Below are 24,582 nucleotides of genomic sequence, written 5' to 3'. Positions count from 1 at the left end.
GGAGGAAGAGGGCGGGGGGAGAGGAGGAGGAGGCTGAGGAGGTGCCGGAGGAGGAGGAGGAGGAGGAGGAGGGAGGGGAGGAGGGAAGGATGCAAACGTCGCAGTCGGAGACAGCGCAGCACAGTGGGAGCAGTAATTGTTCTCTGTGTGTGTATGGTGGTGATCTGCTGTCTTTGATTTTTAATGCGTGCCTCCTGAGTGGAATTGTTTGTATTTGCAAGGGACAGCTCAAACTCAAATTAGGTGAAAACTTTCAACACACTTGCTGCTCACCGCTGACGTTTTGTCATCCGAGTAACCGCTCCAGAGTTTCAAGGTAGAGAAAATTCTCCTGGAGCCACGGCAACCATCCGCTCAAATGAAGAAAAATAACAGAAAACAATGTGCCACCATACTGCACGGATGATGTCAGAAATGTTTCTGCAACGAGAGCAACAGTGATGCGGACACCACTGCAGCTGCTGAGAAAATTGTCATATACACGACAGCCACCACACGTACAAGAGCAAACGTTAACCCGTCAAGTTGGCGCATTACCGTGATTTTTTTTTTTCTCAAAGAAAATTTACAGCATCGCTGTTTTGAGTCTTTGCCTTTTTCTTTCCTTTGCACATTTAAGTCCATAGCCACCATCATTTGCAACTGGGGAGAATTCTCATTTATCTGCTGTCAAACTTCACAATGTGGATATTCAGTGGATGCCAAAGAAAACTAAAGTGAGCTGAGATTCAACAGCCTTGATAGAGGAGGGCTTTCTAATCAAACACTCTAATTACCTTGGCATTGTCATTTAAAGACAAACACAAAGTGTGTGCCGAGTCTTCCACACACTCAGGTGACATCACACAAGCACTAAAGGTGTGCGTTTTGTTTTTCAAAGACCGTGTTTAGTCAATGGAGGCTGCAGTAGGCATCCGCTCGGGGGATTTCCATCCGTCTGTGAAACTCATGAATGGTTACGTGGATGAGAAAATTGCCGTCCGTCAGAGCAACAGTCAGGAGTCAGTTTTTGGGTGACTTATCCCTCTAATAGCCCCCCCGTGAGATGATTAAGAAAAAAGGGGCGGCAGGGTATTTGTGAGGAGGGGAGGAGGAGGTCACAGCGATACGACAGACTGAGGCGGCCGCAGCAACTCTCAAATGGCAAGCGTGTTTTCCCCGCGTGCAGGATACAGCGAGGCAGACGACGCCGCGGGCCGCCCGCTGTCACAACAATTACCAGCATCCCAGTCACAAGCCTGAAATATTGTGAGGACTATTCAACCTTAGGTAAATTGTTAAATCCAGAAAGCCAGAGTAAATGTGTCAACCCCCTTCTTCGTCTTCCTCCTCCTCTTCTTCTTCCTCCTGCGCACACACACACGCATGCACACGCAGCCTCGTCTCCTTTCTCACAGTGTGTAACGACATGAAACAGCTCAGCCCACAGCACTTTAGTTTCAAACACACTCCTGGCACGTCCGCATCTGGACCCAGCGCACGTACAAGCGCACGAGTTGTGCGCCGTGCCGTCAAGACTCTCATTCGGTATGCGAGGCCTACATACGTCTTATCCTTCCTTTTTTTCCCCTTTTTTTCTGCGCATGTAATCTCAGTCCCAGAGTATTATTAGGGTGAAATTGCAGGCGGCACGTAAAGAAACAAACGGCGCAGAACATCTGCTCAGAGCTCGTCGGAGAGGCTGAACGCAGACCAGCGACGTTTTTAAAATGCAACTGGAGCAGCATGCATTTTGCATGACATTACAGAGTGTATGAGTCAGTGAAATCAGGACGGGACGCATGATAATGTCTGAACGGGCTGGATGCTGCTACGTGAGGGGAGCTCTTCATGATGGCCGCTCTTGGTGGACCAGCCCTCGCTCCTCAGCCCTGCTGGAGCCTTCATGTTGTAGGAAACTGAAATGAATCAATATATAAATAAATAAGACAACACAAGCTCCTCCTGCACGGCTCCGTCCTGGACGATGTCATGAAGCGGCGGCTACATCATAATCGTCCTCTGGCAGAGAACGGAGCAAGAATTAGACCCAGATTTGACGTTTCCCTACTTTAGAGACTTTAATGACTTAAGCGTCGAGGATCCCGCTACCCGCCTCCTCTTCTGAGAATTGTGCCCTCATGAATTAGTGAGCGGGTGTGCGTGGCCAAGACAAGAGCCTGCCTCTGAACTCGGCCTGCTTTTTTTCCCCCCTCAACCCCCCTCCGCATGAGCAAGCCAATTAATTTTTCCCTGCCTTTCAACCAATCCCCTGCTTCTCCTCCTTTCTAAAAATTTCCTCCTTCCCAAATTCCTTTTTGGCGTTTGGAAACTGAGAAATTGTGCGTCTTCTGTTTGGTATTTGCTTGCGATTGCGCCTCAGTTTGGTGTTCTGATTTCCGCCTGATCGTCCTTTCAGCGCACGTCCGGCCTCTTTCACCTCAACCGGCCAGCAGAGCGAGCCGCTAACTGATTGGCTCGTGACCCAGAATGGAGCGAAACGGGGAGGCTGAGAACTGTGAAAGTCTCCAAGGTGCCGCTGACCTTGATTTGGAATCCCGCTATCTTGATGTGCTAATGCAGGCGGAGGAGGGAGTCTGCGTTTTGCCTGCTTATGAAGGGCGGACAGATTTCTTTTTTCTTTTTTTTGACATCGTAGACACGCGATAACGCCCCGGGCGGCGTCCTCCTCCTGATCAAAATGCTGTTCGGGCAACGAGAGAGGAGGGGGGTGAAAATGCAGGCGAGAGGCGTCGGTGTCAAGGTGGCGTCAGCCGGCCGGACCGGGACAGAATAATCATGGGTGAGAACAGACAGGGGAGGAGAGGGAGAGGAAGCTCCAGGCCTTCCTGACACCCCCCTTGCATCACACCACCGCCGACCAACATCCATCACCCGCGGAGGGCCCGGTGCATTGTGGGTGAGCGCTGGACCGAGATGATCCCCCTCAATAGCTGCCATTCAGGAGTAGGTTGGTCACCACCAATAGCACCCATGGGAACATCGGGGCGTGGGCGGAGCCACCCACCTCCCCACCCACCGTCGACCCGCCAACTCTCTGCCTCATGAGCGCATTGGTGATGGGAGGGGGAACGAAAAAAAAACCTGTGCACCTCTCAATTTTCCACTCGTTTTCTCATTCGGTCCAGCGGCTTCTGTTCAACTTCATTTTCAATTTCAGGTTCAATTTTCCTTCAGTCTTGCTTGCCGCTACTAATTTGTTATTCAGCCTCTATTTCGTATTCCATAAATATTTATGGCCAAGCCAACACGCACACACACACACACACACACACACACACACACACACACACACACACACACACACACACACACACACACACACACACACCCAGCAGAGCTGCGATGCTAAAGTCGGCGGATCCGGTTGTGTTTCCTGTAAACACTCTCCCTCTTTCATTTGCTCGCTCTTATTTCCTGTCCGTTTATTTCTCTCTCTCTCTCTCTCTCTCTCTCTCTCTCTCTCACTCTCTGTCTCTCTCTGTCTCTCTCTCTCTCTCTCTCTCACTCTCTCTTTCTGTCCCTCTCTCTTCCTCCTGCCTCAGGTCAGGACCGCAGCGAGACGGGGCTTATTAAGCGTTTCCGTGGAGATGGCGTGCGCTACAAGGCCAAGCTGATCGGGACTGATGAGGTGATGGCGGCGCGTGGGGACAAGCTGTGCCAAGACTCCATGATGAAGCTGAAGGTGCCGACTTCTGCATGTGTGTGTGTGTGTGTGTGTGTGTGTGCGCGTGCGACATCACCCATCACCCTTCACCGGGCGAGTCCACGGCTATGAGTCCTCCACTGAGTGAGTCATGGCCTGCCTGACTCGTCCTGTGTTCCGGCCAGATGGACCGAACAAAAAGTCCGGCCGCATTATTCGCCGGCGCTTTGTCTTCACCAAACACGTTTGTAGCATTCTTTTTTTTTTTTTTTACAAAACCAGAAGCAGCACTGTGCTTTATTTCCCCTCCAATGGGAGCCTGTATTTTTAGCGTCGCTCAAAGCTCTCCAATGCTTATTAATGCAGCTCCGTTGGCTGGGAGGCAAACTGGCGCCGTGTTTGGGAGAAGCTTAGATCAGTGTGTCACCTAAAGTAGGTAATTTTCACTTCGTCTTCTTCTTCTTCTTCTTCTTCTTCTTCTTCTTCTTCTTCTTCTTCTTCTTCTTCTTCTTCTTCTTCTCCTTCTTCTTTTTATTTATTTATTTTTTACATTGCACTCTTGACTCCCCTGAACTTAACCTGCAGCGACTCTGCTGTCAGTCACGGCCTCACAAACACAGTCCCGTGCTCCTCCACTTGCTGGCACATATGCAAACGGCGATAACATGACCCAGATAATATTTTTCAGCAGAGTTCTTTACGGAACGCTGCGAATTAAAACGAGGTCACGTCGAGCCCTACAGTAGGCTGAGGGAGCACGTTTAGCAAGTCTGCGTGCGTGCATCTCAGATGAAAGGAGCTTCTTGTTTTTTGGTTTGCTCATTTTTTTGGGGCAACTTGATTTTGTGTTTTTTTGCATATTTGTAGGTACTTGTAAATTAGCCTCTCAACCCCCGTGAGCACATTGTCATAATACAGTAGTAATTGTGGTTTTGTTGTAATGTTCTCTCATCTTTTTTATCGCACAGAATGTAAGTAAGTACAAACAGTGTTAATGAGCAAAAATTCTCCACAGCAAAGATTATTTTTGATGGTTGAGGACACAAATCCAGTGCACAGCTGCAGCTGGCTACCTAATGAGCTAATTACTCTAAAATTATTCTTTCAGATCATTTTATAAAAAAAACAGGATCGAAATCAATACTCCTTTATTATTCCTAAGCAATTTGTCTGGCAGTCAACAGGACAGTGAATAGTAAATTCTCTTATAAATCAATAAACAAGTCAGATTAATTACCTAAAAACACTAAGAGCTCTTTTAACAAACCCATCGGCTGCAGGGAGAATAAAGTGTTTTAGCTCTGTTTGTGAACTCGTAGTAAATTAGGGACAGTTGTTTGTGGGGGGGTTTCTGAATTTTGTTGCTTCCACACACTTTCTTATGCAATGTTCTCTTGCCCAAACCTTTCTTTCTTTCTTTCCCACTGGAAAACAGTGTAGATGGACCTAAACTGTAAGTCCATTAATAATACATTATAAAAGGTTTCTTCGTGTCTGATGAGTCTCAAGTTTATATTAGAAGTTAAACTGCATTCGACCCATAAATGCGCTGATTGTTGATGGAACTTTTTAAAATAAAAATGACATGTAATGAACTGAAACCATAAAAATTCACCAAACCTTTTAGAAGTGACCTGTGGAAAGTTGTGCTTGCTACAGTGCCATTGTCAGCAGCCATTATTGCTTTAAATGCACTTCCCAACATTCCCGCTGATGCATATTTTGCGGTTGAAATAAAATACTCTGAAAAGTTTATAAAAGCCTCAGCAACATGTGGACAAATCTTTTAGTCCTGCCAGGCGTCGCAGTGTGTGAGTGTCATTATCTATAGCGGCGACTTACTAAGAAGCAGCACGCTGCCTCTTCCCCAGAGTTTATTCTATATCTTCTTAAATGTCAGCTGTGTTTACTGCCTCTAAAGCAGGCGGCAGGAAATATTTCACTGCCTTTGTTGGAGGGAGTGGAAAGAGGGGGGGAATAAAGGAAGCACATAAGCATCTTTGAAGTTCTGTAGGTGGCTACCAAGTAAATCCTCCTCCAAACGGGGGACGTATATATGAGCACTGGCTTGGGGGAAGGATGGAGGAGAAAAAGAAGAAAGAAAGTATCTTCTCACAGACTTTGCAGCAGCTCAGATATCTGGGAAGCCCCCCGAGCAGAGCCGTTTAATAGCCAGAAGGAAAAGCCTCTCATCAGGCATATCTACCCCCCCCCCCTCCCCCGCCCTGCCGTCCTGCCTCCCTGTGACATCTGAGCAACGGCAGCGGCGGCCTGCCGCTGGACTCCAGTTCTTCGCCGCCATCAGCCGTCCGCAGTCAGCGGCGGCGCTAGATGCAGACCTTTTTATTATCTGGAAGGGGGGACGGGGGGGACGAGGGGGACGGAGGGGACGGGGGCGGCGTCTCTATTGAGCTGCCTCTTGCCGGCTCGAGGACTAATCCGGCAAATGGAGAAGCCGATGGCTGATTGACAACATCCATTGACTGGGCCAGCCTGCCCGCCTCCCTCCCTCACTTAGTTCATCCCCTCCTCATCCCCGCTGCTCGTTTTCTCCTTTATCACTGTCGCTCCGCCGCTCCTCAGGGCCCCGGCTGGACAAAGCCGCTTGTGCAATTCCCCATTTTGTTCCTTCAGCATCTTTTTTTTCTTCCTCTTCATCGCATGATCCAAATTGCAAACGTCCACGAGACACTTAATGTGGTGCGCAGAGCTTGTTCAGACTGAGGAAATACACTCAAAGCAGCCAGCAGTCGGGAAACTATGTGGAATGATGGTGATGTGGTGGTGGCCAGGACAGTGATGACTGTGGGAGTGTCAGTGCATAGAGCAGATTAGTAATGTGCATCACTGGCCAAAGAGAGAAGAGGTTGCAAAATTCAGTTGGAAAAAAAAGTGAATCAATGTCAAATGAAAATAAGACGACCGTAAAACATATGAATAATGGTGGATAAAAAATGATCATCACGACTACTGATGGATGGGACAGTTTGAAACTAGCATGCTCCTGGCTACAACTGCACAATCGCATTTCTCAAAAAAAACAAATTTGGGGGAAAAAAAAGGAAAAACAATCTGTCCAACCAAGAAGCAACATTAATAAAGTTTATAAACCTGCAAAAAAACAACAACAACATTAGAGCATTTAGAAGGAAGGGCCAATAGGTGAAGACGTGCTGACGTACAGAGGAAGCCATCCACGGTTCTATCATTTTCTTTCTTTCTTTCTTCAGACATATTCAGCATATTAGTGCAGTCTTTCTTCTCCTGTTATCTCCCTCCCTTTCTTCCCCCCGCCTCTCTCTTCTCTCTCGTCGTGGGTTTTGTGTCCCATGAAAGACATGTCAAGCACACGGGGGTCACGTTGAATGGAACGCAGTGCAAATGTTAATTGTTCGCTTTTTTTTATCGGCGAGAATATGTGAGAGAAGAAGAAAAAAGGAAAAGAAAAGGGGAGCTGCTGGGATGCCTGGGAAAGACTCACTTCAAAAGCCGACCGTCCCGTCAGCGGCAGGTTCGGTCAGCAGCGCCGGCTGTTCTGTCAGCAAATATCCCCTTTTTGTTGTTGTTGTTGTTGTTGTTGTTGTTGTTGTTGTTAGCGAGCGAAAGCGCATGTCTCATTGAGGCACAACAGACCAACTCTGAGACAAGGGAGGAAGGAGAAAGTGAGAAAGTGAAAGTCGAGCTGGAGGGGAAGAAAGGGGAGAAAAAAGTCACCACGGCAGCAATGATAATAATAACAATAATAATAATAATAATAATAATAATAATAATAATAACAATAATAATAATAATAATAATAATGATAATAATAATAATAATAACAATAATGGATACACTGATACCACTTTCTTACAGAATGAGAAGAGTACGAGTACTTGCATTTCAATAGGTAGACAGATAGATCTCAAAGAGCTTAACCATAGTAAATAAAACTTACTGAATATATCTGTGTATAAATAATATCCATTGCAGTTGTGCATAATGACAGTGTGTGACATACCGCATGTTCATCTACACCATGGGTGACTGTCACAAGTATCACTGCAGAACCAACACAAATTAAACTAAATTGTCAAATACAAGCATATACAACTGGTACCGGTGTCATGGTATCGGCACCTGTCTTATGAGCAGGAATAGAACTACTCAACCCCGGTACCTGATACTGGTATTGTATCGGTGCATCCCTAATAATAATAAAAAATAATGATGATAATAATAACAATGTGATGTGTGAATTCCTGTGAGAGTGACGAGAAGCATCAGAGGGAGAACATCTTGTCCTCACGCACCTTACATAACTCCCGTCACCTCAGCCTCCCCTCCACCCCCAACAACACTCTTCTGCCCCAGATCTCTCCCCCGCAATCTCCCGCTGTCACACGCTCACCTGAGTGGCAGGGAAAAGACGCCTCGGCGCCTCTCATGCGGTGCTAGTGCAGCCCTTTCATCTCCCCGCGTTGTGTTCCTTTCTAATCTTCCTGCAGGGAATGGCTTCCTCGGCGCGCTCCAAAGGCGAGCACAAGCAGCGGGTCTTCCTGACGGTCTCCTTCGGCGGGATCAAGATCTACTGCGAGAGATCGGGGGTGAGTGAGTGGCTTCAGTCGGGCTGCCATCTTGTGAGCCCGGCTGGCCACAAGATCCCAGTTGAAGAGGAATAAAAATGCACTTTTTTCAGTCATTTGTATTTTTGCATCATTTTAAGAGAAATGAGCTCAAGAGGAAGTCCAGGACAGGCTCTGAGTCTGAGCGAGGCAGTTTGGCCTTTAGTTGAACTTGAGGGAAATGGATATTCCACACACGCTGTAGTCGGGTGATATTGGGGCCAACGCTGCTGCAGGACCTTCAGATCGTAGGGCCCGCTAACGGCCGCACTGCCATGCACTCACTCACTCAGCGTCTCTTCACCCGGCCGGCTCACAAGCCTGCTGCGGTTTTATAACAGGATGATGGAGCGTCTCGGGCTCTCCGACGTCCTGGGGCGCTGAGCAGTTGGCTGGATGGGCCCACTCTGCTCATCAAGCCCTTACCCATAATTAGCGTTCAGTTCCACCCCTTAATGATCATTTGCGGCTAATGCTAATTGCACCGCCGCTCCACCTCAGCTGTCGTTAGCGCTAAACTGATAATTATGCGGGTGTATCTGTCCCGCTGGCTGCAGACCCCCCACCTGACCGCCAACTTTTCCATCTCCCCCTCCCCAACAAACTAGAGTCAGCCCAGCAGCTGATAGTGGTTTCACATTAAAGGGATAGTTCAACATTTTATGGCCATGATCCCTGTAGTCACATGAGTTGATATCTTCACTTTAATTATTTGCGGCTATTGTTTTGGGATGTGGGTAGGTCAGTCAACGGTACTGGTTTCACTCCCTCAAACCTGATCAAATACACAATGTAACAAAACTCTCTGGGGGACCATACGTGACACGCACATTCACCACACTGAAGATGAAATTACAATGTAAAATGACAAGACAGAGTTGTTTTTCGAGGCAGAAGCTTGGCCAGACTACATTCTGGATGTACCTACAAGACATAGTGATTCTCAAAAGTGCATGTTCAGTGTAGCTTCTCCCGAAATCAAAATGACATGTTTGCTGAGAGGAAGCTGATGTCTGATCATGGCAGACTTTGCGTTGGACAATAGTGATGAGTTCTTGTCAACCTCGGACCTGTTTTATTTGAGCCTAAAACTAAGCCAGCAACCATCAAAGGTCTCAGCTCTGTCTCTCCACTCACTCAAGACAGTAGTTTCCAATATTTGTCGTAATTTTTTATACTTTATTATACAACAGGCACCAACAATTAGAGGGAATGCACCTAGTACCTAGTGTTTACACGACTATATGGGGATAATGGGTGAATTAGCCAAAATGTTGAACCATCCCTTTAAACCTCCCGCCCAGACCTCGCCAGCCTCTGACAAGCTCATTTGCTGTTTGGGAAATCGTGCCGCGTAATGCCTCTCATTTTATTTACTGATTACTGGCAGTAAATAACCCTCCGCCCATAATATCCCACTTGAGTTATTACGGCGGGGAACGCCGGGATCAACCCAGCGCAGGCGGCATCAGCCGGCATTTATGTAGAAAGACTTTGTGCAAAGCTGACATGATTCTCCGCTGAATCGGGAGCACTCGTCATATTAGTTTAGTATTTTTTTCCCTCCCTCTGTTAATCTGAGGCGTTACCAAGCGTTACACTCGCCGCTAATATCGCTAGCAAAGCTCCTCCCTGCCGCCTGAGCTTCTCAGTGCTAATAGCGGAGCAGCAGGTGGGTGAGTGACAACCAAACTGCTCTGTGTTTATCAATGTGTGTCTCCGCCGACTTTGACAGCAAAGTATTTCACGGTTTCCTGTTGGAAAACCTGATGGGAGATTTTATCTATAAATAAAAAAAAAAGCCGGATTGCGCATCCCGACTTTAGCATTTTCGTATTCACCGCAGTCACATCCTCTTAAAGAGTGTCTGTCGAATGGCGGCTTGATGCGGATGCGTGGGGGGGAGAAAAAAAGAACGCAGAGACTTCCCGATGTGACGCTATAAACCAGATTACAGCACAAAATTAAATCCTACGTAGCATCTATAAATACTGTCTAGCAGAGATTTGTGCGGCCTTGAATCCCTCCTGCCTCCGTCAGACACTTTCAGGCTCAATCTGTGTTGGTTCGTTGAGTTCAGCCCAACGATATGCAAAACATGTTTAAAGAGGGTTTGACCCACTTTCAGAGCCAACACAATGTACACTGCGGCGCGGCTCGCCGAGTGTTATATAAAGCGGGCAGACCCCCCCCCGCCCCACCCCCGAAAACACTGAAGATGCAGCCGCAGAGTGGTTGTTGTTGTTGTCGTCGTTGTTGTTGTGACAACAATGTTTTCCTCCAAATGCGGCCAAATGTAGGTTCTGCTGCATCACCACTCGGTCCACGAGATCAGCTACATCGCCAAGGACACCAGGGACCACCGGGCCTTCGGCTACGTCTGCGGGAAGGAAGGCCACCACAAGTTTGTGGCCATCAAGACCGCACAGTCGGTGAGTTAGTTCTGCCCGTCCAGCAGGGGGCGGTGTTGTGGCGCCGTGAGCAAAATGAGACAAGGTCGTCCTTTTTGATTCTTTGCAGTAGCGCTTGTGGAAGTCAGCTCTTTGTGATGTCACATACGCACATGTTAGTGACCACACCCCCAGCAAGTTGTTGGCTCCGCCTCTCTTCTCGTTTTTGAGTCACGTTAACTAAGCTAAATAAATTCTTTGGTTCTGTGATTTTGCAGCTGCACCTACCTTGTTTTCAGTCTCCTGAAATTGGCCCTTTTCTCACAGGCCTTCTTATCCTATTGGCTCCTCTGACCCATGTCACCTCTCTTATTTATTCCCCACACCTTCGTCTTCGTCCCTGTCCCAGGCGGAGCCTCTCATCATCGACCTGCGCGACCTCTTCACGCTCATCTACGACATAAAGCAGCGCGAGGAGCTTGAAAAGAAGGCCCAGAAGGACAAGCAGTGTGAGCAGGCCGTCTACCAGGTAGGGAAACTCTTCACATTCACATTTTCCAGCCCCGCCGGGTGAGATGGCTCATTATTACTCAGCCGGCGTTTCAGTCGCAGTCGTCTGCAACACTCTTCCCACTTCCTCTGAGTGCATCACAGACGGCCTTTATCCACAACACTCAGTCACTTCTTGATGAGGTTCTCAGAGGAAGCAAAAGGTTTGGTCATTTATTTTTGTGTTGTATTTATTTATTTATTTATTTTTAAGCAAAAGTTATGTATGAAACAGGGCTTTGAACAAAATCTAAACACTAAACAGAGCAATATTTTCAAGTCTTTGTGCAACAATCTTACATCAATTTTCCCACTGAGATTGTAGCATTTTTTTCTTTCTATTTTTACTAGTTGCATTTTTATTTCCTAATGGTTCTGTGGCCGTGACACCTGCAGCCATTTTTTCTTTCATCTTAATGCTTAAAGCCCCTAATACAGTAATCTGTGTTTCTATGCTGTCAGCACCTCGCTCATCGAAGAAGTTCCTCCTCTTCTTACGAGCTTCAGGTTTTTTTAGAGGGTTCAGGCTCAATCCAGCAGAAGCGGAAACCAGCCCGTTGTGATATCACAAAGGGCACTGATATTTCTCCCATATTGGCGACGAGACGCCCATTCAGGTGTTGGTCCCAACCTCTGGGACCAGAGATGCGCAGAGTCTGCCAGATCTAATCAGTTCTAACAGGAAGCCAAAACCCAGAGTTTTTCCAGGCTTGGCTGGTAAAGGAGGCTGCAAACAGAGGGCTAAATACACTGTTTATCGGAAATCTTTTTTTTGTGGATGACTGATCGTGTGTGTGCCTGCTCTGCTAGAGACCACAGTTCAGATGGAAAAGACTGTCTGATGATGTGAGCTTTAATGCTTTCTTGGTTAACCGAGAGTATATCTAGCAACGAAGACAGAATGAACATTTTCAATCTGAGCTTTAATGTGTCGGCCTCTTCCTGCATCCGTTTCCTTTTGCTGCCGACATGAAATCTCCTGCACTGTGTTTGCTGATGTGAAACAAAACGTGTCGTCTCTGCCCTCTGTCCGTCCCGCCGCCTGCACAGACCATCCTGGAGGATGAAGTGGACGACCCCGTTTACCAGGTAGGTCCATCGGAAAACATGGCGCTCGACACGAAATCACCGCCGACTCCAAGATGCTATTCTGGCCTCAGCGCTGCTGTTTTCACACTGACACCTTCTAATATTATTAATGATAAATGTTTAAAATGATCCATATAAATGTACATACAACTTTAAGCTAAATTTCCTTCCTGATCAGCCTGAATTAAAGGTCCATGATGCGCCACTGCTCTAGTAACGCTCAGTAGATCATCCTAGTGGGCAGTTTTGTTCAACCATTCAACACCCATGTGCCAGTGCAATGTTGTAAATCCATGTTTTGTTTGTGTTGATCTGTGTCGCTGGTCTGAGTTTACTCCAAAGACATGCCCCTCCCCCCTCGTCCCGTATCTGCCCCTCCCCCCTCTGACTGGTTGTTAACCCCACCCTGTGCATTTATTTGGCTGAACATGATTTCTTTATTATTATTATTATTATTATTATTATTATTATTATTATTATTATTATTATTATTACTATTATTATTTCTCTCCGTGTTTTGCTCACACTGAATACAGACAACACTAACTCTGACTCTGAATGCTATGTTCAGTGGTACGTCCAGCCACCCTCTCTGACCACCTCTTTTCTATTTGCTATTGAAGTTGTTTGTTTTTTTTGTTTTGTTTTGTTGTTGTTGTTTTTTTGCATTGAGTCATTTCATTTGCAGCTTCTCGACTCTTGTTGATGTTGGTTGACAAAACTCCAGAACTTTAAAAGGAGCTTGCTGACATTTTGGAAAATGCGCTTAGTCTCCTTTACTTATTTATTTCCCATTTGTAGTTTTGTACGAATCAGTTTTAGATCTTTCACAAATCATTGATTATCTGGTTTATTTTGGGATTCACATCTCACCCTTTTTTGCGCTAATCAAGAGGAACATTTAGATGACCACTTTCCCAGTTCAAACACTAACACTGCCCAAACACTGCCAAAAACAAACAACGAATCAACCGCCTTCACACAGAAGCTTGTTCTGATCAAACATTTTGAATGGTCGACTTTCTAACACAGAGTTCGAACAGAAACAAACCAAAGACAAAGTCGGTGACAGTTTTCAGCACTGACTGCTGAACCACAGGGGTCTCATTAAAAAGCAGGGGGGAGGGGGGCTTTGCCTCAGCACCTGATTTAATGGTCTGTTTTTTCTAATCAGCAGTGTTATCAGTCTGCTGCAGAGATGTTTATGTTAGTGGAGGCAGACAACAGTGCAAATAAACAAACAAACTAAGAAACAAAAAAATTATTGTCTTTCTTTAAACACAGTGAACTAGCCTGTGTCACACTCTTGCTGTTATACTGATCGTCATCCCGCTGGTATAATCTATGATGATTTTCAGTATAGCGGCACCATTAGGAGTGTGAAAGCAAGTTGAACCTTCACTGAATCACGTAGTTGTCTAGTTTTCCCCTGGTTATCAACCGTGTATGAAGATGCTTTTTTTATCACTTCACTTGCTTCAAAGTCCTGTTTTAAATGAGGATGAATTGCAGATCTGAAGCTGCTGTAGGCAAATATATATTCCCCCTAAGAATAAGTATATTAGAAGAAGAATAAGTATAAAATATATATCAATTTATTTATTTGGCAACACAGTAGGTGAGCACATTCGCCAAAATGTCAAAAGATTCCTTAAAATTGTATGGCTCCTATTCGAGTCATTCAGGAGGGCGGGTCCTGTGAGGAGACACTGGCAGACTCCGCCCACCAACCTCAAGCCGACGCCCTGACACACAGTGCCTGTAAACGACTGCCGGATCTTTTTAAACTTGTGCTGTTTCTTCCAACCTCACGTCCTTTTGTTGTTGTTCTTTTTTTCTTCTTTCTCTCCTCATCTTCCTCACTCCCCTCTCCCCATGACTCCTCCTCTTTGTTTGTTTGTTTTTAATGCCCCTTATGCTCCTCCTGGTTCCACTCCACGCCACCGTCGCTTCCTTCCCGTGTTTCACATTTATTTTCCTCATGCACCCCCCCCACTTCTCCACCCTCCACCTTACACCGGTCCTGTCTATGTTTTACACGCCATTGTTTTTATTTCTTTTGTCTTCACATCTCATTATCCTCTGCACCTCTACACCAACTACTTCTGTTCTGTAGTACATAGTGTTTGAGGCTGGACACGAACCCCTCCGTGGCCCCCAGTCAGAGGAGAGCGTTTATCAGGTACCAAAGCAAGCCTTGCCCCTCTTTTTTATATCTTTTTTTTCTTTTTTTGTTCCTCCCCTCTTCATACCCTATGATAGATGATGATAGAAACAGCACTGACAACAAGGCTCTGTGTGAAAAGTACTACAAAGTGCAGATTCTTCTTGAGGAAAAGGATTTTCTGAGGATACAGGCTGAGATCAAACCAAGGTTTATGTTTCTTTAATTAGGCTGCAGACTCAAAGCCGCTGAGCCGAGGACCAAATTGAAGCTGTGAGGTTCAGTAATAAATAAATACATTTGGGTTCTGTTCATATTAAAGTTAAAATGTATTAGATTTCAGTCCTGTTTAATCTGGTCGTTACTTTTAATGGAAGGATAGCAGTGAAGTAGCAACAATCCGAAAAAAAAAAAAAAAAAATCCAAAATCAAGAGCAATGGGATCGAAATGTTAATTGTGCGGTCAAGTTAAAATTACTGGGAAGAAACGGAAATTTAGTTTTTATAGACTATTTTACCACTGTTTTATGTTCCTTTGTAGTTTGTGTTTTTATTTGTAACAAAAAAAAAAATGCTGGCAGATTAATCCTAAAAGTCCCATATTGGGAAAAATTTCACATGACCAATCTTTGATCAATCACAAAGAAGTCAGTCCAGTCAGCCATTTATGATGTCACAAGGGGCACTGATTCCTCTGCCATGCGCGACCTCATTGTTTTTTCTCCCTCCAAACTTGTGGATGGTCCAGTAGGTCTTGAGGTTCTGTTTTATTGTTAGTTTGTTGGGACAGGGACAAAATCTAGATAGATGAATAAATACTGGTTCATTTGAATATGTGACTTTTAACTTGAAAGACTGACTGTAGAATTCTAGTTGGGTTACTAATACAATACCCAGCGCTCAATCGAATCTACGTCAGCATGGCTGATAAAAACTAACAAACAAACTAACTACACTAGAACTGACGTAAATAAAAATACATTGACTCTGCGTTCGCACTCCAAGTTGAATCCATCATTGCAAAAACAAATAACATTTGCTGTGGGCTGATTTAAATAATACAAATGTATTGGCTTGCCAGCACCAGGATGAAAAAATAAATAAAATAATAATATGCAATTCACAATGCATTAATATTTATGGAAATCTGAAAGAATTGGAGCCTTAAACACGCAGGACAAATAATGGAAGCGGCTTTACGTTGAAATGTATGCCTGGCGCTCCGTGGAAACAGCTGCCGAAGGAGTCAAGGTCAGTTCAGTGTGGAGAGTTCTGCAGGAGCCTCCTCCTCTAATGCATCCAGCGCTTTGACCTTTTGGCTTCAGACCATCTGAACGAGCAGCGAGGACCCCAGGGAGCGGTCACACGGTTTAATCCCGACAGCCACCCTCGCTGCCTTTCTTCCCCCTCCTCCCCTCCTTCTTCTTCCTCCTCCTCCTCTTCTTCTCTTTGCCTCCCTGCATCTCGTGCTCCTCTGAAGATGAAAGATGCAGAGAGAGATTAATCACCCGCCATCCCATTTGATCTCGCAAACGAAAAAACCAGATCAATAGACGCGGGGAGAGCCCATAACCAAAAGTTAACGGGTCGGAGTCGAGCCGTCGGAGACGTGGAGGTGGCGGCGGGCAGCGGATACGCGGCGACGTTCCCAAACGAGGCTCTTGTGCCGAAGGCGGCGGATGAAACGGCGGCGACAAACTATCACAGAATAACAATAGGCTTGGCGAGTGGCGCGCGGCCTATGCAAGCGTTGTTTGCAGTCAATATTGATTTAAGCAGAATTGATTCAGAGGAGAAGGAAAAAAACAGCTGTCGAATTTGCATAATCCCATCACTCCAATAGAGGAAAAAAACAGCATCTTTTTACAGACGTTACTGAGGGAGGGAAAACAAATATGACGTGGACAGTGTTATTTTTCCCACAGCAGTCTTGTGTCAGTTGTCAAAGCTTACCAGCCTTCCTTTGTTTTTTTTTTGTTTGTTTTTTTAATGCTGCTCTGTTAATTCCATTTAATTACAACAATTGACCTCCAATCCAATGCAGGTCCCAACCAGTCAGCAGAAGGAAGGGATCTATGATGTCCCAAAACGCCATTTCATGACTGTAGGTGTTTTCTTTTGTTTGTTTTTGTTCTTTTGTTTATTTCTGTATTATTTGTTTCTTTTCTTCTGCTCCTACGTGCAAACCTCTCGCTGCCATCTTCTCTGGGGGAGGCGGTCAAAGCCTCACCCCCTCCCACTGATTTCTACCCATGTTTGTCCTCAAATCAGGCATCCTAAAATCTCCTAAAAGCAACTCGCTGAGCCACTGAGGGAAATGGTTGCTTACATCTCAAATGATGATGATGATGATGTTGCAGCACTGACTACGGGGCCATAGGGAGGCAGGCAGGCAGGATTTGGGTCCCAAAACCTGGTGCACGACCTGAGAAATCTGTTCCTGGGCATGTTGAACAAGGGGGTCGGCTGTTCCATCTTCCTCAGGGGATGAGAACGAGAGGTTTGTAGGTGGTGGCGGCAGTTACGGGGGTGTCCGGGTTGAGCTGCATGCAAGTGTAGCCACGGCTTCATGCAACCTGTGATGTCACCGAGTCAGCCCGATGAAACCACAGAGCGTTGTTCTGCAGAGTCGATTCGCAAAAAAGAGAAACGCATTTATTTTTCTTTATTTTCACTGTGCTTCATCTCATCTCAGTCTCACTCAGGTCACCTTGAACCTGGTCACCTTTTGAAAACGTCCCAAACTCCGCCCGCCCCCTTCTCATTAGCGCTGGCTGCTCGGCACATCGCGTCGTGGCCACGCAGCCGGCGACCTTCCATGTGTCCGAGTGTTACTGCTTGTCTGTTCATTCAGTTGGAGCTTTTTTTTGAGACACTCGTCAGCCGCCTGCTGTGGGTGTGTGTCTGCCAGAGAGTGAGACCTCTGCACACCCTCCCCCTCCCCTCTTTATTTCAATTATTTTTGTTATAAATATTTTGGGACAACCATCCCGGGGAAAACCCGGGCTTGTCACAGAGCAGCAACACTGGTTGCTTTGGCCCCGCCCCCTCCCCTCTATGGTTTACTGTTCAAATTCCTTTCTCTGTTTGTGTATCTGTTTATTTACTGCATGCAAATCCCGTGTGGTCTGTGCTTTTGTTCATTGCTGGGTTGTTGTTTTTTTTTATCTTTTCTGGTGACTCACTGTCTGCTTGTGCATGGCTTCCCCTCCCCCACCTGGAGAGACATTTCATGCAACTTGGCCATCCCATACTTTCTTTTCCTCTCCTCCCCGTCGGTCGGTGGTGATGCCGTCGTGGTCGGGATTTTTGCCCCTCCCACTACCACCCTCCCGCCTCGCCCCCTTCCTGATTGGCAGACATAAGAATATCTAATCAGAGTCTGTTTTATAGGACTGAATAGCCTTTTACCCACTCAATTACGGCGAGCCATGAAAGATTCATTTTAGATCCATTTTCTGATAACGAAAGGAGACGATGGTTGTTTCTTGCCATCCGCAGCACAAACGGCCCCGTTTTCATGAATAGATTTTGCCCCATACACATACACACACACACACACACACACCTTCCCACCCATCTGGAGTCAGATTTTTTTTCTTTTTTTTTTTGTCTTGTAGTAGGTAGGGTGAGTGTTCACTCATTATTGACTCATTATTGTGATGTGTCACTGCTCTCTCTCTCTCCCCCTTGTCTCCCCTTTCTCCCCCCGCCTCGCTCGACACCGGCAGAACATCAACCACTTTGACCTTTTCGGCGACATGTCCACTCCTCCCTCGGTGAGCCACGACACACACGTGCACACATGCAGGAGCCCAATTGATGCGAGATGCGAGGGAAAAAAAACAAGACAGAGGAGGCCTGGCTATTAAGAAAACAAGAACAAAAAAAAACACTCTAAACATCAGACTGCATAACAGCGACCTGCAGCCGGGTGACTTTCAGCCGACTTTGACGGTAGTTCCTCCGCTCCACAGATGCCGCCGTCACCTGCCAACACGCTGGACCCAAGCAGGAGCAGCCGCCAGCAGCAGCAGCAGCAGCACAATCCTGCCGAGATGTACGCCCCCTTCAGCCCCACCTCGGTTCCATCAGGTAGCTGCACCGGACTGAGGGAAACAGGGGGGGGAACAAAGTGCTGGCAGAAAGTAGTTTTTTCTCTTTGATGCGCCCTGTTGCGAAAGCCCCTGTCAGCGTCTGGCAGGAAGTGGATCTGTCTCTGCTTAATGAGGGCTTCATGTGTAAGAGAGCCGCAGCGAGTGGATCAAGCTGGAAAGCACAGAGTTGCTGTTATCTCGTTTCACTAGTGATCATTTGAGGGTTTTTTAGCTGTTTTAAATTGAAACAACCAGCATTGTACCGTAGAGGTTCTCCACTGGTTTGTTTCTGATGTAACAACTGCATTCTGTGCCGACATTCTTGCTCACTGACGGCGATGCATACACATACTTGGAAAAGTTACTTTTTTCCTGTAAATATGATAATAAAGTTACTGTTCATAGTCTGTTTTCTTCATGTCATACTATTAAGTCACTTGCTGGCTTTAGACCTTGCACTGAATTGTGACTGGATAAGCACTCGTGAGAGCCAGGCAGAGTTCACTAACCCCAGAGATGTGAAGGCTAAAGGAAGAGAGGGTATATTGCAGAATCATCTGAAATTTATAATGTGAATACGTGTTATGTTCTTGTTCAATTGTTTTGCATATTCTCAAAAAGAAATGCAAATAATCCACAGTATTTATTTCTCTCAATTGTTTATTATATCTTGTTGGTGGTGGCAGTGGTTGGCCAACGTTCAAGCTCACATTGCTTTACTTTCACCTGGGCTAATTAAGTTTTTGTCAAATCATGTCTTAAAATTGCCATTTATTTTTGAGTTTGAGTTGATGGTATCAAGAGTTGTATTAATTTAATTTGGACTAAGCACAAAGTCACTGAAGGTCTAGACGCAAAATGCTCAGCACGCCACTGCACAGATGTGGTACAGGGGCTCTTCCTCGGAAAGCTGGACCATCATTTGTGGGAGTAGAGAGGTGATAATCTGCGACTTCACACAACAGCTTTGGCTCTGCAACTTTAGAACGACCTGCCCACCGTCCTCTCCCGCAATCCAGAGAAGCGAGGACGTTTGCCGAATTGGCAACTGTGTTTTCCTTTTGGTTGGTTGGTGACTTTTCCGTGGTGCAACCTCACCTTCACCCCACAGCAGCTGCCACTGGCTCCAGCAGCTAGGATGAATAAATCTGTGGCGATAACTTATCTCTGCGCCGTGTCTCCTGCCTGCAGGTTACATGACCATGGGCCCGGTGCAGGCGGCCCAGTGGGCGCAGCAGCCGTTCCCTGCACAGGCTCAGACCCTGGCCTTCCCCGTGCAGGGGCCACTGCAGGTGGCCCAGGTCCTCCCCGGAGGTCAGCCGCTCATCTGGAGCCAGGCCAACATTTTCCCCGCCACTCAGCAGCAGTGGGCGGCCATGGCGGCCTACATGCCGGCGCAGACGGTGGGCGTGGGCGGGCACGCCATCCCGGCGGCCATGCTGCAAGGCCTGGTACCCATCACCACCGTGTGCCCGCAGGCCTGCGACCTCTCGGCCCCGTCGTCCGCCATCACCAGCCCGCAGCACACGGCCGACCCGGCCCTGCTGCAGAGGCAGCTCAGCCTGGGCAAGGACGGCCTCGGCCTGGACTCGGACGCAGGCGAGGGACCCTCCATGGCGGCGGCGGCCGCAGGTATGGGGTCCGGCATGGTATCGGCGGCGGCAAGCAGGTGCGGGACCCCGGGCCTCATGGGTGTGCCGGACACGCTGGTCTGCTGTCAGCTGCTCCCCCCTGCAGCGGCTGTGAGCCAGGAAGAGGAAGGGAGCTGCAGCGACCTGGATCTCTCCCGGATGACATTGAGCCCCGGCACGTCCACGTCACCATCAACTGAATCACGTAAGTGCTGCCACAAATTGTCAAGAGTAGAGCGCACGGCTCGCTCGGCGCGTGCCCATTAAACCTTTTAATGCTGCGAATAAGAATTTGAGTGAGACATTTTATGGAAACAGTATAATTCCAAAGTGTTTACTGTGATCCGTAATAAAGGTAGCTTAAGGAAGTTTTCATTAGAGAGAACAAAGTGCTGTGTAATGCAAAGTGTTTTATGGAAACTGGTTTGCTAAATTAAATCCTGTTTTGCCTGCTCCACTTGTTAAAATACACAGTTCTGCCCTCTGAGACCGCCTTGTTCTTGTCTTGTTTCCATATACTGTATGTGTGTATACATATATATATATATATATGTATATATACATATATATATATACGTATATATATGTATATATATATATATATATGTATACATACATATATATATATATATATATATATATATATATATATATACATATATATATATATGTATATATATATATATATATACATATACATATATATATATACATATATATATACATATATATATATGTATATATATATATATATATGTATATATATATATATATATATATATATGTATGTATACATATATATATATATATACATATATATACGTATATATATATATGTATGTATATATGTATATATATACATATATATATATATATGTATATATATATATATATATATATATGTATATGTATATATATATATATGTATATATATATATATACATGTATATATATGTATATATATATATATATGTATATATGTATATGTATATATATATATACATATATATATATGTATATATATATATATATATATATATCGAGGAGATCTTTTGTGTTTTGGGAATAATTACCTGTGCAAAGCTGCCCTGCTTAAAAAAAGATCTGAAGATGGGTGTAATATTGGAAACTCTAAGTTTGGAGTCTCCAACCAAGAAGAGAAGTGTTTTCAGGGGAAGCGGGTGGATAATAAAAGTTCCTGCCTTCTGCCGGCATCCTAATAAGTCTGGAAACCGACGGCAGCTGCGCCTGTAGAGCAGAATACGCAAGATGGAACATCAGGTTCAAGGACATCGGACGGCTGCGAAGAGGGCGTTGGGAAGTTCTGCTTTATACATTATACACATCTTTACACGATGCAGGATGTCAGGTATTATAGGCAGCAAGAGTCGAGCGGAGGCGACATGTAATAAAGGTCAGGATCTGGATTTAGATGCGCGCTGCCCCTGAGTTCAGGCATCGCCACGCTCACGCCGCTCCTCCTCTTCCTCCCTCTTGCTGCAGCATCCACGCCAGCACCACAGCAGACCTCGTCCTCGGACTGCCCCCACTCCCAGGCCAGCGAAGCTCCCACAGACCACTCCCCCGACCTGGAAGGCCAGCCGGGCGGTGCCAAGGGGGAGGACCAATCGGTGAGCTCCGTCGCAGCTGTGTCAATAATGTTCAACCCGTCGCTCATCATCAGTCCTCTCCACTGAACGACGCGCAGTCACACAGCGTGTCAGGTTGATTTAAGCCCCAGAAAAATATCGAGTCGATTGAGCGTTAAAGGTCACCCATGATTTAGGTCTCTTTATTATATCGTATGTAATCACTGTAATTTGTCAAAATTAAAAAATCCACGACATTTATAATTTTTTTTTTTTCTAACGTGGCAACCAGCATTTTAAAATCCTGTGGATTTGATGGATGGATGGATTTGTTAAAGGGCCCACAGGAGCACTTTGAAAGGGGGAAACTACTCTTATAGAATCAATTCTGTTCTTTCAATCTAAAAAGCCATCGAGTTCTCATGAAGCCGCCGCTGCCAGATCGTCTGCCTTTGTCTTCGGGGGCTTTTTGAAGGACGGCTAACAGGACAGGAGTTGCTTCCTTGGCTTCATTACAACTCGGCCTCTTACTTTCTCTTCCGTCGTGCTGCTCACAAGGGATTACAGATTGTAATCCATAAAAATTTAAGATCGCCGATCGAAAATGCTTTTCTCGCGGAGCTTTTAAAGATAGACGAGGCAGATTTCAGCCCTGAAATCGATCCGCCTCTCTCCGCACGCTCGATCATTTGCCTCGGCGCTGATGGTTTTATCGGCCACATGTGCGAGAAAGACATGAAAGGGAAGGTGTTTTTTTTCACACACACTTTGCACACCATTTCACAGCTTCCCTCTCTCCCTACCTCCGTCCCTGCGTCCCTCCCTCCCCCCCTCTCTCTAACAGGACTGTGCCGGAGGAGCCAGGTCGATCTCTCCTGTGCCCACCGGAGCCTCTGATCCTCCGCAGGATCAAACCTGTCCGCAGGAAGACAGCTAGAGATCAACACACTCTGAGTGGGTATCTCACGGTCCCTCCCAGGCCACATTTTTTATTTGTTTATCATTTTTTTCTGTGCCTCTCATCTCCAATTTGCAACAACTCCCTGCGGTCTCATTTTCCTCATCACGCTGCTCCTGTATTGGCTTTATTTTGTGTTTGTCCGCGTGTTTGTCTCTCCCTGCTTGTGGATGCCGCGCTGGTCGGCTGCCAGTTGGATTAGAGCCCTGGTTTCTGTTCAATTCATTATTCCTCCCCGCATTATCCAAAATGAGGGTGGGAGAAGGCTCAATGTTGCCACCTTGTGGTCGGAGACATGAGTGCGTGAATTCAGCCGTATGCCCTGTGTGTGCGTGTGTTTCAGAGGGGATGGAAGCTCTCAAGGCCAAGACCGAAGCTCCTGAGACAGACGGAGGAGACAAGAGACTGGGATCAGCAGCGTCTCACACAGCTGGATTTTACTTGTTAGACTCGTTCTGCCTTTATTTTTTTCCTTTATTTTATTTTATTTTTTTTTGAAAGAACCTTGACGCGATATTTTGGCAGCCCTGCAACCAGGCCGGCAGTCCCTGGATCATTTTTTCCTGCAGAGGGCCTCAGACACCGCTGCACCCCTCAGCATGGTCGCCAGACTTTGCCCTCGTCATCCAATAGAATAAGCCCTGGACCAGGAAGTGACCTTTGACCTCTCCCCGTTGGGCGAAACCTGCACCGGGAGGCGATGTGATGTGTCAGCCAGGGGTTTGTGCCTGCGAGGGTGCGTGCACGCAGTGCTGCTGCTGATGATGATGATGATGCAAAACAATAGTGTGGAACCTTATTGAAGGAGGAGCCGAGTTCCCGCTGCACACAGCTGGCCGGGCGCCACCAGCCAAGACTGTGAGCAGCAGCAGCAGCAGCCGGATTTGCCAAATACTCTCGTTGCATCGTTCCACCGGTCCATACATTTGCATGAGCAGGCTAAATTTAGATTCAGCGGACTTCAGCTGTGAGCCAAACTGTCTGTCTGCAGCTTCCTCCTGCACTGAGAAAAACAAACAAAATCAAAACAGAAAAAAGGTTGTTTTCCTATTTTCTAAAGCTGTGAGTGCTCTCACTGAAGACAAAGCAGAGTCACTCGGACGTGCCGCCGTGACTTTATGGCTCCAACGTCACAAAAAAAATAATAATAACGATAAAGTTTTGCCAAATCATCTATTTTGTAAATAAGATTCTCCCAGTCCTCCTCCCCAACACAACCTGAGCCTGTGTGCCAAACATGGCTCTGTGCTACCAACTTCCTGTGATCCCCCTCAACCAACGCCTACCAGCACCTCCCTTCTTTATTTCACTATTTTTCTTCTGATGCCATTTATTTTTCACAAAAAATAAGTCTTTGTTTTTTTGTTTTTGCTGGTGAGATAAGAACTGTGAATCTGTGCTATCTGCTCATTTAAAAGGAAGCTGTCTCACTTCATTGCCACAGACTGGAAGGAACAAAATTTGTCTTACAACTTCCTAAAGAGTATACACTTTTTATATCAGTCAGAGGGTAGGTTTTTTTCTATGTTTCTTCATATTCTGCATCCAGCTGAGGTCAAATTGTTTACAAGTTGCTCCTTAGAGTCATTGTTTTCTGTTTTGTTTCTTAGAAGGAAAAAAGAAAGAAAAAAATCTGTCTAAAAATGAACCTATACCCTATAGGAGACACAGCTTAATAAGCTCAGAGACAGTAGGGTGCATTTTTTTTAATGCCTTATCAGGTGTATTATTTTAGTTTTCTCTCTTGGGTTGTCCAGTCATTGTTCTTCTCGTCTGGTCATTTGTATACAGTGAACAGGTCATTGTTGTAAGAAAGCACTTGGGCGTGTCATAGGTTTGAACCACCCAAAACAAAACAGTTTTTT

The 24,582-nt window shown here is 46.1% G+C and overlaps 1 protein-coding gene across 1 annotated transcript in view; it reads left to right on the top strand.

Annotated features, from left to right (window-relative positions):
- Nucleotides 1-24,582, top strand: part of c8b (complement component 8, beta polypeptide) — a 36,268-nt gene that overhangs the window by 4,224 nt on the left and 7,462 nt on the right. Inside the window, exons 2-13 of the mRNA XM_076019795.1 lie at nt 3,546-3,685; nt 8,134-8,232; nt 10,551-10,682; nt 11,050-11,169; nt 12,240-12,278; nt 14,395-14,460; nt 16,487-16,546; nt 18,174-18,221; nt 18,420-18,537; nt 19,731-20,375; nt 21,674-21,801; nt 22,604-22,691. Of these exons, the coding sequence (XP_075875910.1) occupies nt 3,546-3,685; nt 8,134-8,232; nt 10,551-10,682; nt 11,050-11,169; nt 12,240-12,278; nt 14,395-14,460; nt 16,487-16,546; nt 18,174-18,221; nt 18,420-18,537; nt 19,731-20,375; nt 21,674-21,801; nt 22,604-22,691 (1,683 nt within the window). The remainder of the gene's footprint in view (nt 1-3,545; nt 3,686-8,133; nt 8,233-10,550; nt 10,683-11,049; nt 11,170-12,239; nt 12,279-14,394; nt 14,461-16,486; nt 16,547-18,173; nt 18,222-18,419; nt 18,538-19,730; nt 20,376-21,673; nt 21,802-22,603; nt 22,692-24,582) is intronic.

The sequence above is a fragment of the Nelusetta ayraudi genome, unplaced genomic scaffold (genome assembly GCF_046127955.1).
Source record: "Nelusetta ayraudi isolate G7.1 ecotype Tasmania unplaced genomic scaffold, CSIRO-AGI_Nayr_v1 ptg000011l, whole genome shotgun sequence".
NCBI lineage: Eukaryota > Metazoa > Chordata > Actinopteri > Tetraodontiformes > Monacanthidae > Nelusetta > Nelusetta ayraudi.
This window is presented reverse-complemented; position numbering and strand designations above follow the sequence as displayed.